This window comes from Lissotriton helveticus, chromosome 6, assembly GCF_964261635.1.
Source record: "Lissotriton helveticus chromosome 6, aLisHel1.1, whole genome shotgun sequence".
In the NCBI taxonomy this organism is placed as follows: Eukaryota; Metazoa; Chordata; class Amphibia; order Caudata; family Salamandridae; genus Lissotriton; species Lissotriton helveticus.
This window is the reverse complement of record NC_136067.1, coordinates 1,497,721,433-1,497,738,729: the sequence shown is the minus strand read 5'-3', so window position 1 is coordinate 1,497,738,729 and position 17,297 is coordinate 1,497,721,433. Positions and strand designations below refer to the sequence as shown.

At 45.4% G+C, this 17,297-nt stretch overlaps 1 protein-coding gene across 1 annotated transcript in view; it reads left to right on the top strand.

Moving 5' to 3' along the window:
* Window positions 1-17,297, top strand: part of LOC144762755 (uncharacterized) — an 842,179-nt gene that overhangs the window by 288,391 nt on the left and 536,491 nt on the right. The window contains exon 16 of the mRNA XM_078648006.1: window positions 7,204-7,281. Within this exon, the coding sequence (XP_078504132.1) occupies window positions 7,204-7,281 (78 nt within the window). The remainder of the gene's footprint in view (window positions 1-7,203; window positions 7,282-17,297) is intronic.

Below are 17,297 nucleotides of genomic sequence, written 5' to 3'. Positions count from 1 at the left end.
TGGTGGTTTGGAACGGGGCTGAAGCTGGGTTATTAGGTCCTGTCCTGGGGAGAGGGGTTTGGGGTGTTGTTTGGGGTGTTTTGAAGGGGATATACAACTGCTGCAGTGCGGGGGATAATTGTTGGCTAGTACCATTGAGCAGACTGATACACCACGGGGACGTTACCTAATTTGAAATGTATCACATGGAATGTCCGAGGGCTTCGTACAATGGTGAAACGTCATAAGGTGCATGCCTACCTGGTGAGGCGGGGTGTACAAATAGCAATGCTTCAGGAGACCCATCTATCCAAGACAGAGTGCGGGGCTTTACAGAAGAGGTGGCGAGGTCAGGTATTTGGCACGACATACTCGGCATTCGCCAGAGGGGTGCTAATTTGGGTAAGGGCGGGCACGCCGTTCCAAATGACGAGCCAGCGGATTGATCCGGAGGGCAGATATGTAGCGGTTGAGGGGCGACTTTGTGGCAGAGAGGTGGTCCTGTGCAATATATATGCCCCCAACTCTGATCAGGCCCACTTCTTTGAGGGTCTATCAAGCTCGCTGGCCTATTTCTTGGCGGGCCCTCTCTTACTGGCAGGAGATTTCAATTCAATCACAGATGTGCGGCTGGATAGGTCGCACCCGCCATTGGTCGATTCCCCGGTGCGCAGGCTAGCGACCCACAGGAGGGAATGGCAGGAGAGGTGGGGATTGATAGATCTGTGGAGGGAACAACATCCTGAGACCAGGGATTACTCTTACTTTTCCACACTTCATGATTTGCATGTTAGACTGGACTCTGTGCTGTGCGGTGGCCCCCTGGCGGCTGTAGTGACCCAGTCTGAATACTTGACCAGAACCATTTCGGATCATAACCCTTTACTGATCTCGATGCAGTGGCAGCAGGCGAGATCGGCGGTCCCGTCATGGCGACTGCGGCCTGATACATTGGAAGATCCGGTGTTTAGTGACACGGTTTGACAGGGCATTGACTGTTATTTCGGAGAAAATGGAGGCTCGGCCTCGACCAGATCAGTGGAGTGGGATGCAATGAAAGTGGTGGTGAGAGGGATATGCATGGGCAGATTTTCGAATGCGAGAACAACAGTCTTGAATGATCTTGCGAAAGCGGAAGAGGTGTTGAGAGGGCTGGATCAACGAAGGCCTGAGCGGCCAGACTTACAGGACCAACTGATGCAGGCTAAAGAAGTGGTGGCGACGGAAACGGAGCGGCTACGGTGCTATGATTATAAATCGTATGTTACTAAGGTACATGAGGAACGTGATAAAGTGGGTACGCTCTTGGCCAAACTAGCTGATCCGGAGCCTAGGGGGTGCCTGGTCATGAGTATACGAAAGGAAGATGGGGACGTGGTTTACTCTCAATCAGCAGTCCTGGCGCGCTTTCAGTCCTATTACACGGGATTGTATGCAAGCCACCTAGAGGCAGAGGTCTCGGAGAGAGGCGAGTACCTGGATCTGATTCCGCTGCCGGTGTTGGATGGCAAAGAAGCGAAAGAACTGGGGGGGCCCATAACATTGGCAGAGATACGGGGGGCGATTAAACATATGGCACGGAATAAAACCCCGGGGGTGGATGGGCTACCGATAGAATTCTATGCCAAATTTGTTGATATACTAGCACCTAGATTGTTGGGGGTGTACTCGGAGGCGAAGCAGGTGGGGTGCTTGCCTGACTCAATGAGGGAGGCACTGGTAGTGCCGCTGCTGAAGCCGGGCAGAGATGCATTGGACGTGACTTCTTACCGCCCACTGTCTATGTTGACGGTGGACTATAAGATTTTGAGTCGCATCCTAGCCGCCAGGTTGCTGCCACACATGACCACATTGGTACACAGGGATCAGGCGGGATTTATCCCGACTAGGAACACCTCGATGAACATACGTCGTCTGATCCGCATCATGGATGGTGCCGGGGCATCGGCTCTTGACCCCGTGGTACTGGCGGTTGATATCGAAAAGGCTTTTGATAGCCTCGAGTGGGAATACCTGGATGGAGTACTGTTGAAATTTGGGATAGGTGAAGGCTTTCGGAGATGGACGAGGGTGCTTTACTCGTCGGCGAAGGCGCGAGTACGGCTGGGGCCTATTGTATCTTCGGCCTACCCGGTGTGTAGGGGGACAAGGCAGGGCTGCTCGCTGTCCCCTCTGGTGTTTGCTTTGGCAGTGGAGCCGTTGGCGGCACAGGCACGGTCGGGCACCATGTACAATGGGATAGCACAAGGACCGGAGTCCCACTATATATCACTGTACGCCGATGATTTGTTATTGTATCTAGCGGACCCAGTCCAATCGCTGGAGGGAGCAGTGGATATGCTGGGTAGATTTGGGCAACTATTAGGCCTCAGGGTGAATTGGACCAAGACCTGTGTATTTCCTTTGCGGAAGGGTACGCCCAGTCCACTGCTGACAAGAGAGGTGGTATGGGAGTCCTCCAGTTTTACCTATCTGGGGGTGCGCATTTATCATGAGGCTGTGGACCTCTTGGAAGGGAACGTGGAGCGGTGTATTCGTGCGCTGAAGGGCTGCATGGATTTCTGGGCCTCCCTTCCGTTGTCAGTATTGGGACGAGTGGCATTGTTGAAGATGGTGGCACTCCCGCGGCTGCTCTACTATTTCCGGACGCTACCGATATGGATCCCGCAGCGGATTTTTAAAGATCTGAAGACACTGGTGATTGGCTTCCTTTGGGCCATGGGCGGAGCAGGGTGGCATTGGGTACCCTGACTAGACCCAAGCCTGAGGGGGGGTTAGCCGTTCCCGACTTTGAGTTATACTACCTGGCGGCACAACTTCAGGTATTGACACTAAATGTCGCCAGAGAATTCAGGGGCCCTGAGCACGGACGGGGGCTTGGCATCCAGAGGTGTGTTTTGTCATATATAATAATGCAACAGAAACTAGACGTAGGAGAGCTTACAATAGAGGAAAGAACGCTTAAATTATGTTGGCATAGGAGCTTAAAAAGAGCGAAAAGAGACCGGCCGTATGCGCCGGAGATACCGCTGGGAATGTTGACCGCGCTGATTCATGGGGGCGATTGGTCTCAACTGTTGGCGTGGGAGGAGCTGGGCCTGCAGGTAGTGGGGGATCTGTATGTTGATGGGACATTAGTCCCCTATCAGGCGCTGCAGGAACAATTTGGCCTACCGGATGGAACCTTCCTGCTGCACGCAGCGGTGGTGGCAGCGATGCAGAGACACTGGAGGAAAGGGTTGGAGGAACCGGAAGTGACCATGGCATGTCAATATGTGGTGATGGCGGCGGGCTCCAAGCTAGAATGCTGAGTGAGGGACTGGCCCCACTGCTGGTGTTGAAGTCACGGTGGGAGGTCAGCGTAGGCAAGCCCATACCGGACACGGTTTGGAGCCAAGTGTTACGACGTACATGGAAGGGAACGAGGAATGCGCGATTTCAACTGGTGCATTTTTTCATTATCCATAGGGCATACCTGACACCGGAAAGGGTGAGGCGGTATTTCCAGGTGCTCGATGCCGTGTGCCCGAGATGCTTGGCACCTGAGGTAGATCTGGATCATATGCTATGGAACTGCCCGAAGTTAGGGGCGTACTGGCCGGCAGTGGGGGAACTCCTGAACGCAGTAACGGATAGGGAGGTAGACTTTGATATGGCAGCATGTCTGCTCCTCTGGTTCCCTCATACTAAGAGGACAAAAATTACTAGTAAATTTATAGACCTGGGAATCATGCTGGCTCAAAGAGAGATCACTTGGCACTGGAAGTCTAAGGAAGGTCCGTCAGTGAGGAGATGGATGAATGAGTTGTTGAAGTGGTCAGGCTGCGAAAGTATTATCAGAATGTGGCAGGCCACTAGGACTGGCAATGAGAAGTGCTTAGAGTTGGCGAGGGCGTGGGAGATAGTAGTCCAGGCATTGCGTGACTATATGACGGAAGATGAAGAGGAAGAGCGGTGATAGTTGGGCTCCATGTGGATTAAACAATGGTGAATGGATCCTATGGGGGGTGTACTCTGGTGTTTGCAAGGCTTATTGGTACCCGAATCAGCAGCAGTTGAGGGGGGGGGGGAGGAGGGGGGGGACGTTCCTGAGAAGGGTAGTTAGGCACCGCGTCGTAGTTCAGAAGAACCAACTGGGCCTGGTAAGATGTGGACAAGACCTGATATAGGTGCCCAGGGAGTATTCTGGGTCTTGATGGTGCGAGGGGGGGACGGGCGTTAGGGGGATAAAAGCAGATACGACATGATGTAACCGACCGGACGCCCGAGAAGGGCATACACTGAGGCAGCTTCTGGAGAACAATACCTTTGGCGCGCCGCCCAGCCTCCGGGATGTGGGCTAAATGGCTGTGTAGAGTATTTGCTTCACTTTCAATTGTGATGTCATAAGTGTAATGGTTGGCCTATTTTTGAGGACTTGTCTCTAATTCTGCAATAAAAACAAATAAAAAAAAAAAAAATCATCACAAAATGTCATGGCTAAAATGAAATATACTATCCTAGCACGCCCTGCATCGCAAAATGCGATGCAGCGCGCGCTACGAAATTCGTTTTATTAATTAACTTGTTTACTTACCTCCAATTATCCATATTCCGGTTTTTAGCACCCCCCCACCCTGCCCCTCCCCGCCTCACCGGAACTCCCTCCACGGGCTGCGGCTGGGTGCTCTGCCAGCCCAGCTGTGAGTCTTGCAGAACCGACGCATCGGAGCCGCAGTGCGACATGTCTGCAGTCAGAATGTATGCATCAGAGCCTCTGCGCACTGCAACACCTCACCAGACTCTGCCTCTTTGACGCAGGACTTCGTATCGCATTCCGCAGTCTCATCAGAAACGCAGCTGCGTGATGCATCCTTGATGCATCCTCGACACACGCCCTTGCATTGCAAGCCCTATGATGATGGCATCCTCGACGCCAACCGGGATGATGCATCACAAGCCCTGCAGGTTCTTCGGAACCAGCCAGTGTGCAATACATCCTTGACACAGTACTACGCATCGTAAGCCCTGTGACACATCCTTGATGCATCTTCGACACAGGCCCTCGCATTGCAAGCCCCATGATGATGGCATCCTCTACGCCGACCAGGACGATGCATCACAAGCCTTGCAGGTTCTTCGGAACCAGCCAGTGTGCAATACATCCTTGACACACGACCTCGCCTTGCAGCCCCTCGGAACCGACCTGTGCAACACATCTCTGAGCAGGACCTTGCTTCACCTTGGCTGTGCAACGCATCCTAGACACAGGACCCCACAACACTCCACAACCAGTGCTCCTGTTCAATGGGCCTAACTGGGTCCCTGCACCCGGTGGGCGCTCCATCGTGGTTGGCCTGATCATGTGACTTTTTCTTGGTCTGGCGCAATCAGATAACCACAGTTGGTACTTTTTGGTTCTGTTTATATATACCATTGCGTATTTCCACTTTACTACAGGTTGAAGTGCTGCATAAATACTATACATATTTCCTCTAAGGGAAGCCTGACTGCTTTTGTGGCAGGCTGCCAGAGGGTTAAGCACAGGTTAATTTGTGGTTGCTTGTAAATTCAGCCTCACAAGGATTGTGGTTGCTGCTTGATTACGGTTTTATCCTCTCAACCAGTAACCCAGTTTCTCACATAAGCCAAACTATGTTTGCTATTGTATAAATTTATATACTGTTTCGGTCTGGCTTAGCTGCACTCATGTCTTCAGACTGCACTCCGATAGGCACTTTGATACTGAAATGGATGAGATCATTAAAAGTCCAGGGCAGAGGGCGAATTTATTTAAAAACCTAATTCAAATGGGTGAAGACTTAGTCAAGGGAGTGACCCAAAGTCTTCTGCTAAAGTATTACATTGATCATCACTGTAAATTAAATTCCACTACCTTAACAACCATTTTTTTCTAATAGAAAACAAGGCTGACCAATCATTTCAGACAGTTGTTTCAGAAACTTGGCACCTATGTCCAGGGGTCTGTAGGCCACAAAAAAATGTAAGGGTGACTCAGCAGAAGTGCTGCACTGGCAGATGGGGAGTTTGGGGAAAAAGAGCCCAGCTTGTGCTTTGAACACTCTGTTGAGTTCATCTCTAAATATAACTGCCACTTTCTTCCCTTCCCTCCAAGTACCCGACTAGTCTTGGAAGGCTCACGGTAGGTCAAACCCTCTGGGAAGGCAGCCAAAGTATTGAATAAAGTACATGACAGTAGATTAACTGGAGCAGGTAAACATGATTAGCCAATGCTAATGGGCATTTGAACCATAGCAGAATTTTAGAAGGTTCACCAGTTTGCTTACCAGGGGGTATATGAGCGTTAACCCTTCTGTCTGGAATGTCAGTTGGTCAGTGCAATGCATTGCATTGCAGGTGATTCCATCATCACATTGTGATTACCCTTATATGGCAAAGTTTAGGTTTGTGCGACCTTTACATTACTGCTAGTCGCTAGAATAAGACAATCTAAGGCTGGACCCGCTATTTTAACAACAATTAGACGCACCTGAGACTCGTTATGCTATATTTAACTATATTGGAGCAGAACTGAACATTGGGAAACATATGGCATATCTACATCCTTGTATAAATGGATGGCTATTTTATTTAATAGTTTAGATTATATTATTATTATCGGTTGGACGTTGTAACTTTTCTTGATATCTAATGTATTTGTACTTTTTTTTTAAAATAAATGTGCTGCCTTATTTATGTCATATAATCCATAATGTCTTAGAATGTGATTTATGTTTTAATAAAGTTTAGATTTCTATTTATTTTCAAAAGATTGGGTTTTGATTCTATTTTTTCGAATTTATCCTTTTGCTTTTGTATGCTTTTATGGCACCTGCCGAATAAACTAAGATGTATGGGACGTTGCTGCTTAGGTGGTAAGTAGTATTTCTAACCCCTCTATAGAACGTTATATATCTGTAGTGGTTAGAAATACAAGAAACCTCCAAAGTATGTTCTGCATATTTATTATGGCAAACAGGATATATGCGTAATGATCTGTACTCCAGTGAATAACAGTATTTTGGGCAGATTTCCCAGTTTGTGGGGAAAATCACATATGCTCTACTATGTATTGCAGATACACAGAAACCAAAATATAATGTATGTTAAATATCGCCACATCTCAAATTTTGTTTAAACGTTGAACTGAAGCAAATAATAACTTTGTGTGCTATGAATAGTAATGCTGATATGATTTTTTCTATGATGTGTGTAAAATTACAGAATAGACCCAAATAAGATGTTTACTGATGTGACGAACTTGGTTGGTGATGTTGTTGGAGGAAGTGCATTGAAAGAAACGTAAGTCTAAATAATTTATTCACACAAAAAAAGAGTAAATATGCATAAATGACACTGAAAGACTAGTGAAGTGCTTTATAATAACAATAAAGACTGTTTTTTCCCATCATATTACGTTACTTCTTTTTGATATGTTTTCTTTGTGAATTGTTAATTATACTATTACATCATTATATGGAGCAAATAGAGTTTGTTTTTAGCTTTCCTCCAAATTTCAAACAGCACTCCCACGTATTCCCTCACCTGCCATCTCTCTTCCTCTCCCTTACTTGCCTCCATCCCTGCATTGGCAGCCATTCAAAGGGAGCTGCAAACTGGAACCTCCTTAATAATATTCAATATCAATTTGCGACTCTCCTACAAATAGACAATTTGCAATATGACCTATTAATATATAGGTTGTATTCACCAGCCTAACTGACACCTATGATCTGCCTCACTCCTACTCACACACAGCTCCTGTATTCACAGTAGCAGAACCAGAGAGGCTTCGTTCTCATACACCACACTAAAAAAATTGAACAACCTCCCACTACCCATCAGAGCCTCCTTCTCACTTTTTGAGTACATCAAGAAGGTGAAGACCTGGCTCCTCAAATTTTTCTGAGGGGACGCTCAACTACACAACGTTTCAAGTGCCTGGATATCCTCACAGGTGATCAGTGCGCTATAGAAATAGAAATAACATAACATTGCATGTCCATTTTCAAACCAGTCAGTGTGCAAATGACACATCCCTGATTTGTGAATAGGAATGATACTTTGGGCTATAATCACTCTTAGGGATGAGTGCCTGCACTTCTTAATTCACCACCGACCCAAAGGTGGCAATATATATCCATTAAAACCCCAACTGATCAGATGATTACAGCGTAGTGATTGTATTGATAAATAGAATGTGTATAGCGTGACAGCAACCGCAAGAGGTATTTTGACACTACGGCAAAAGTCTTAAAACAACTCATACAAGTTTGTGGCCAATCAGACTTGGTGCACAGCAAGGTCTTCAGATGTTTATTGAGAAAATATTAGTTCTTCTGGCAGCATAGAAGAAGAGGTTAACATTTCCAAGCCCTTGGTGTAAAATAGGAGAACGCTCTCCCAACTAATCTGAACTCTGCAGATGAAAGGAGGAGTGAGGAGAAAAGCACATGTAGTTTGAAGATGTTGAGAAGTTGACCAGCACTGGAAGTAAGCTTCATGAAAAACTAGGTCCAATTTGTGAAGGCTAAGTGTCAGATTTAGAGTAATTCCAAAAGTACTCTTTTGGTGACGTGTCTAATGACCAGTAGTGCATTCTTTGCATGCAAGGCCAAGCATGAGCCATGGTCCTGTGTACTGAGGTAGCTCCGTCTTAACCATCATGTATTTAGAACGCTCTAATATAAGTTTTTACCAAAATCCTGGTTAGAGGAACCCACTGTCTGGACTACAGTCTAAAAAGTATGTGGAAGATGGATAAGATGTTTTAACATATTTTAAAACAATAATTAGACCAAATACACTTGCTGTTCTTAGGTTCCAGCTTCAAGTCAAAGTGAAAAGATAAACCCCAAATTACAAACCATCTCAACTGGTCAAACAGGCCCTGAAGTGTCAAACCAAAGCTTAGTAGAGCCTCGTGTCATAGGTAATTTGGTGCTGGGGAAAATAAATTTCAATGATGTACAAATCATCCATTTTACCATTGTGAGAGGAAGCCTTTGAATCATGTTTGAGTGTTCAGCCATATAATGAGCTGGATATCATCACAATAGCTGTGAAATATCACTTGTAAACCATTCAATCAAGCTTCAAGATATCATAGAAACTAACCAGCTGTGGGGAAACGTGGCTCAATGGTTAGAGCGGCAGACCCTGATGCAGAGGTCTGGCCCGGGACCAGGGTTCAATTCCCGCCTCGGCGGCTCTTGGACTCAGTCTCCCCGGACCTGATAATTCTCGCCTCGGTGCCTAGTCTAATCATGGGTCCCACTCTGTGACTCTGGGCAATAGCTTGCTTAATCTCCACAACGGCCCCAGCAGCACGTGGATGCCTGGCTTCACCTTGGGGGTGCCCTGGAGTGGACATTTCACATGGAAAAGCCAGGAAGGATTCCACAGAGGTATGAGTGCAGCGCCGGGACGCCCCGTCGCGTGGGCAGCCGTGCGCTTTACAAAATACAACACACACACACACTTCATGTGGGCCAAGGAGGCTTGGGCTGACCATGCATCAGGTCCAGACTTTGTGGCTGCAACCCCTCCAAACTGTGTCCTCCACCATGTTGATAGGTCCTTAAAACGATCTGAGTGACTCGCCATGATCCTTAGAAATAACTTACCTTCAATAATTGAACAAGCCTCCATTTCAGAATGCGAAGCCTTTAAGTTTACTATTGAACTTGCAAAATCATAATCCTTTAGGGAAATCTTAATATATCGTCTCCCAGGACACAGGAACACTTTTGTCCCGATCATCAGCACCATGATAGAGGAAGGTCTGTCCCCTAATGATATCACCATACTTGGTGACTTCAACTTTCATATAGAAAGTTCGGAAAATAATTATCACTGGCACTTATCGAGACCCTTGAAGGTTTCGGCCTTACTCAATTAGTAACTCAACCTACACCCAATGCAGGACATACCCTAGATGGGATTTTCTCTAACAATTCTCTCTTAGTCAATACAGATGTACTAGCTCTTACATGGACTTGCTGTCATGTTTGTTATCAAGCTGGATTACATATCCAACATGAGAAAAAACTCAAATCCACTTGCGTTAGGGAGAATATGGAATAATATAAAGGCAGACGCTCTCAATAAAACCTTAATGGATACAATGCCCCCTTTGCATCAGAGAAGTCATCCATTAAATATACAAAATGGATCCAATCAGCCATAGCACTCTCTGCGCCTCTTAAAATTCTAACTCAGCACAGAGGAAAGCCCACAGCCAGCTGGTGCAATGAAAAACTAAAGCTTTAGAAGCAAGCCTGTAGAAGGCAAGAGAGATGGTGGAGAAAAAATAGGAACAAAACTGTGAAAGAAAAATACAAGGTCTGTCTGAATCACTATAAACCTTTAATATTCAAGGAAAAGAGCGCCTATTAAACACATAAAATAGTAGCAGCAAATAACTCACCAAAAGAACTATTCCATGTGATGTCAAGCCTGGTCACGGCGCCCAGGGATAAGCAACTAAATAACACCCAAGCTTTCTATGACTCGTTGGCTGACTTTTTCCTGGATAAAGTTGCTAAGATCTTTAATAAGTTTGAACAAAGGGAGGCCATCTCAGGAGAAGCCCCACAATCAATGCTATCTGAGGCTTATCCCCAATTGATTAGCTTCTCATTGCAGGAAGTTTCTTCCATCGCTACGGTAAATAAATCAGGATTACCTATGGATCCCTGTCCTCCAAAACTTATAAAGTTGGCTATGGATTACCATGGCAGTTGACCTGACCATTATCTTTAATTCTATGTGGAATCAGGTAATATCCTGGATCTCTGGAAAGAAGCATTCATCCGCCCCTTGCTGAAAAAGGCTACTTTAAATCCTGAAGTCCCAAATAATCCGCTGACCCATTTCCCACCTATCCCTTTCAGCCGAAGTTATAGAAAAAGCAATAAACCATCAACATGCCCAATTCCTAGCTGTCAACCAGCTGCTAGATTCCACTTAATTTAGCTTACAAAGCGGTCACAGTACCGAAACATCCTTGATCATATCTAAGAAAGAAATTAGAGCAATAATTGAAGAAGGTGGCAGTGCAGCCCTAATACTCTTAGACTTATCAGCGTCCTTTGGTCCTATGGTTGACCATAAGATATTGGCTGACCATCGCCAGGAGGTCGATATTAATGGGATAGCCCTGAATCTGTTAGAATCCTTTCTTACTGATAGGAAACAAGAAGTGGCCATGGACCCGTTTGTATCAAAACCTTTTAGTCTACCATGCGGGTCGGGTCCTGCAGGGATCTTCCCTCAGCCCAACGCTGTTTAACATCTTTGTAAAACCTTTAGCCACACTGAAAAAATTGCTTGCACTGGATCCTACCTCTTATGCAGACAACACTCAAATTGTGGTGGCATTGTCCTCCTCCATCAATTTAGCAGATGTTAATTTCCACAATTGCACGGCAGAAGTTAGCAAATGGATTCACCTGAAACTTAACTCAAGGAAGACAGAGGTCATCCTTTTTGGCAATAATCCTTCCCACTTTGCCCCGTCCTGGTGGCCAACTAAACAGGGGGCTCGGCCCACTCCAGTGACTAAAGTTAGCAACTTTTGAAAGGTAATGGATAGTAAACTAACTTATGGGCCACAGGTAAAAGTAGTCACATCCACCACCTTTCAAACACTCAGGATGCTCAGAAAGATCTTTCTATTTATTCCATCCAACGCCAAAAAAACTGTGATTCTGACATTTGTCATGGCCGTGATAGACTGCTGTAATGCCATGTGCCTTAATATGCAGCATCAACACATAAATAAACTATAGGTTCTACAAAATGCTTCTGCCAGAATATTGAAAGTGATCCCTAAACATAAACCAGTCACACATGCGATTAAGGATCTCCACTGGTCACCGGTTAGGCAACAATCAAAATTCAAAGCGATTTGCCTTGCCCATAAGGCTTTACATGGAACGGGCCTGGAGTTTCTGAAACAATCCTTCAAATGGTACAACCCAGTGAGGACATTGAGGTCCCTGGTAGCCCGGAAATTGGAGATCCGAAGGTTCAAGCTTACTAACTGGGGAGGGAGAAGTTTTGTGAATAACACATCGCAGGAATGGAACCTCTTACCCCCATCAACAGGAACATATCAAATCTGCTCATGTTCAGAAATGCATTAAACCATGGCTTTTCACTAATTAAAGATAAGGGGGCCACCGCCCCAAAACAACACCTAGATGCCATACTTATCATTAAAATGATGCTTATTCTCACTTTTCAGGGCATTGACACCTCCGGGTAATTTTTGCACTCTTCAAAATCTTGAAACATAACCAGCAGAAGCTCAGTTTTGTTTCAATTAAGCCTAAGGAAGTTCTTCGTCATCCAACACTGAGTCACTGATGTAACTCAGCGAGCCTGGGACAGCTAGCTTTAACTGTTCAATGAGCTATTATTTATCAGCCCATAATAATGCCAAGCAGCCATGGTATCCTATGAATTGTGTGCTAGAGGTCAGGCAAAAATGTTCACCAACCCTGGTGAAAGCAAAGAGACTTGAGAGACTTTGCTTTTCACATTACAGCTGAGACTCTAACAAAGGGGTTGAGAGACGTCTTGTGTGGCCAGCCAAGAAAGAGGAGTACCAGACACCCATTATGTCTGCAAGCCTAACTTTGATGTTTGAATGGTTTACAGCTTCAAACGGGGTGGATAGAGCTAATAAAACTATTCTTACTGTCAGTCAGTCAATCACTTTTATTCGATTAATAAAAATCTGAAAAAGACACAAGATGCAAATAATCACAATTAATACAATAAAACAATACACACGATTACAATCAATCGATTACAGTGATAAGAACGTATCAACTTTAAAATGAACATATCTCCTGTGTTCAGTAAAACATTTTAAAAGTATATATTTTTTCTTTAAAAAGATTTCCATTTGACAGTCAGCTTCACGGTTTAAAAAGGCACCAAGACTGCTAAAATAATTCGATTGCAATGAGTCTGAGCCGTAAATTAGAACGCTTCTTATTAATGCGAACACCTGCCACTAAGAAACTTGCTACGTGAAATGTTACGTGTGCACTAGATAAGAGTTGTAAAAGCAGGCGCGCTGGCCTGACCTGAAAAAAGCCCGCCTCCCGCAAAATAGGTAACAAATATTTTTTCCTAATTTGTGCATAATGTTCACAAAACATAATAAAATGTAGTGTGTCCTGTGTGGAAAAGTGATCGCAATCGCATGGTTTTGCGTTTAATGGGGTATCCCAAATAGGATAAGAACCCAACATAAAGTGTATCAAATTTAAACGAAATCTGGTTAAAAGAAAGAGATGAAACGGTTTAGATACAAAAACAAGATAAGGTTCAGGACCTGGAACAGTTATGAGTGCGTAGTTCCTTCTAACAAGAGGTTTTCTCATCTCTAACTCCTCCCGCTCTACTGTGAACAGGTTTACCAGTGCGGATTTTATCTCCAGAACGTCCTCTTTTTTGATACGTTCTGGAAAATGAAAGAGCTCAATGCACCCCACAATCATAAGCATTGCTTTGACATAAACCAACCATGGGATTCTGTGAGCTCTGTCCAGACCAAGGCAGTCTCTAAGAATCAACTGATTTAAAGAGATTTCCTGGTTAAGCCAGGTTTTTAACCAGCAAATTACAGGTGCGGATTTTATTGAGTCAGTTACAAACCCCATGCCTAGCTCTGAGTGTATTGTGAAAGTGGGGGTGGACTGGGGAACAGAGAGCAAGGATCTAAAAAATTTGTTCTCCACCTTCTGGATGTTATCAGGTTTTGTATAACCCCAGATGGCAGAGCCATAGGTGGCTATAGCCAAATATTTGACTTTATATACTTTAAGAATAGCCTCCATTGGTTGCGCCCCCATCCTTTTAGCAAAGCTCAGCAGGGCTGCAGCCGATCTTGCTACTGCGTTGCTTTTTGACTTGTGTTGGGGGCCCCAGGTTCCTCTATCATCAAAAATGACCCCCAAATAAGTGAAAATTGGCACCCTCTTTATTTCTTTGCCTATGCAGGAAAATGTCATGGATTTCCTTTTCCTGCTGGCCGGTCTAACAATCATGACCTGAGATTTTTGAGTATTCATTTTCAGGTCTAGTGAGGTCATGAAGTCTCCGAAAGAGGCCAATAGTCTGTTAAGGGCCAAGCCTGTGCGTGCCAAATGAACGGCATCGTCCGCGTACAAGAGGAACGGGATTTTGGTCTCCCCTGCACCCGGAACATCCACCGTTGAGACAGCCAGGGCTGGCTCGAGGGCATTTATATATAATGTAAAGAGGAGGGGGACAAGGATGCACCCTTGCCGCACCCCCCTCTCCGAATTAAAGTAGGTGGTGCATCTCCCCTCTCGAGTGACTCTGACAGAAGCCTGTAATCCGCAGTGAAGGTCAGCTAAAAAACCAACCAGCGGTGGGTCTAAGCCCATGTCCAAAAGGACCCTCCACAGCCTCGACCTGTTGACCAGATCGAATGCTGAGGAGAGGTCCATAAAGGCCATGTACAAGGACCCCTCCTTCACAATTGTATATTTGCTGATGAGCAGTTGAAGGTTTAGGCATTGATCCAATGTACTCCTTTTAGCCCTAAAGCCATACTGGGCATTAGACATGGTTCCTCTGCCTTCTAGCCATGATGTCAATCTACCTAAAATGACTCTGCCCAAGATTTTAACGGCAGAGTCTATTAGGGAAACAGGCCTATAACATGCAGGATCACCCCTTTGGCCGTTTTTTAAAGATTGGAATAATAGTAGACCTTGCCCAGGACTCTTACTGCATTCCTATGACCCTTGAAGTTCCTTATTCCATCAAAAACCAGAAAAAAAGGCAGTTTCACGAATTTCCTAATAAAGGTGCTTAAAGCGTTCTCTATGCCAGTGTTCTTGGGATTTGGTGTGATGATAGCACTAAGCTGTTGGACCTGGCATCATTGTTGTGGTTTTCCTCCTACCATTTGCTTCCCAGCTTCCTGTTTTGCTGACCGGGTTTTAGCTCGGTTTAGGACCCTGTGCACTTTACCACTGCTAACCAGTGCTAAAGTGCTTGTGCCCTCTCTTTTAAACATGGTGGCATTACGTTATAACCAATTAGTGCAAATATTTTACTGGTATGTCCCTCATAAACTGGTACTACATGTAATCAAGGTGTGTAAATTAAATGACAGTAGTGTATCTGAAGCACTGATTGTGTCACTGACCTAAGTAGACCTTTAAACATGTCTCAGGCATGCCACTGCAGCCTGTGTGTGCAGTTTAAAATTGCCATTTCAACCTGCTGGAATAAACCTTTTGCCAGGCCCTAACCTTCCTTTTTAATACATATTAGTCATTGCTATGGCAGACCCTGGACAACCCAGAGGACATTGTGCTTTGTATTTAAGAAGTTGGACATGTCCTAATAGTGAAAAACATTTACATTTATTCTTCACTACTGCAAGGCCTACCTCTCCAATAGGGTAACATTGGGTTACCTTATTACATTCAATAAGTGATAACTTTTAGTTTTGAGCTGGTAGACAGCCCGAGGTTGGAGTCTAAAGCATTGTCATTAAAAGCCCACTTTAATGGTAAAGTCAGATTTTTGTCACTATTTTGAAAATTGCACTGTTTGAAAGTTCTCATTTTCTTGACCTAACCATTTGGTGCTTGCAGCTTGCTCCTGGAACACATGACTAGGGGGCATATGTATGAAGCCCATTTCCCGTTCGCAAACGGCCCATTTCTGAACGGGAAAAAGCTTTTTGGGCTGTATCATGCCAAAAGGTCCTCGCATAATAGGGAATCCCAAAATTTGTGATTCCCTATTTTGAGAATGCATATAAGGAATCGCAAATTGTGATTCCTTAAATGGGATGTAGAAAGCACCCAAGTTGTGTGATTTCTCCTTAAGAAATCGCAAATTACCACCAACTTCAAGTTGGTGGTAATTTGCGATTTCTTAGAAAAATGCACTTTTGTGCATTTTTCAAAGTGCCATGTGGCGCGCATACATGCATGTATGTGCGCCACATGTGCACACTTGCTCCTTTCAGGGGTGCAATAGGGTGTCCTTATGACACCCTTGCACTGTGGAAATTGCATTCGCAATTTGCGAGTACCAAATGGGTACTCGCAAATTGCAAATGTCTTCCCATTCATTCCTATGGACCTCTTGGCCCATAGGAATGAATGGGACGGTATTCCTTAATTGCAATTCGCAATTTGCTAATCACAATTAAGGAATGCCAAGGAATCGCAAAATATTTGCAAATTTTTTCTTACATCCCGTTTTGCGATTCCCAAATAGCGATTCTCGAAAAATCGCTATTTGAGAATCGCAATAACGGTATTTGATACATATGCCCCTCTGTGTAGCTGGCCATTGGTCTTTGTGTATTGCTCCCACACAATGAGACAAATGGAAGCTAGGCTTTGGCAAGATCTGTCACTCTGAGTTGATGAGGGGGGAGTCACTGTCATATTCCACACTTGCACGTCGCAAAGGCTCTGTCTGAGCACTCTCACACAGGTTTTGACACTGGTCTTTTGTGATGCCAGACAGGCTGCGGTTAGAGCAGGGAGGAAGGAGTTGCCTGATACCTGAAGGAGATCGGAGCCTCTAGAACCTTCTCCTACTTCATTGTGTGCACTAGGTATGAATATTGGACCCTGAGACCCAATTCTTTAGTACTCCTCTGGACAAGGGCTGCTGTGCTTCTCTGCCAAAAAAACTGCCACTCTGCTGCCCTGCTACCCGAGTGAAGGACTGGACCTGCCTCTTGAACCCAGGATCACCAGAGGGACTCCAAGGGGAATGTTTGTTGGATGGCATCCTGGCCAGAGCCTCATGGACAGAAGGCTCCAACCACATTGAACCCAGCACCTGATCTGTTCCTGCTGTGAGTTCTACACTCCCAAGTTTTGCCACCCCAAGCCTAAATCCTAGGAAGTGGGCCTGAAGATGTTCTGCCAGTCCAGCTTCGGTCCCAGCAGAGCTGACATATCGGAGCTGCGTTGCAACTTGTCTCTGACCAGGAACTCTATATCAGAGCCTCTGCACATGCAATGCCTTACCAGACTTTGCATCTGGACCTCTGCCTGGTTTGTTTCCGGTGCAGGACTTTGCATCATATTCCTTGGTCTCATGGGAACCACCGCTGCGCAATGCATTCTTGATGCATCCTCGATACAGGCCCAAACATTGCAAGCCCACTGATGATGGCATCCTCAACACCGACCAGGACTCTTCATCGCAAGCCCCGCAGCTTCTCTGGACCCAGCCAGTGTGCAATGCATCCTTGACTCAGGACTTCGCATCGTAAACCCCCTTCCGATGGC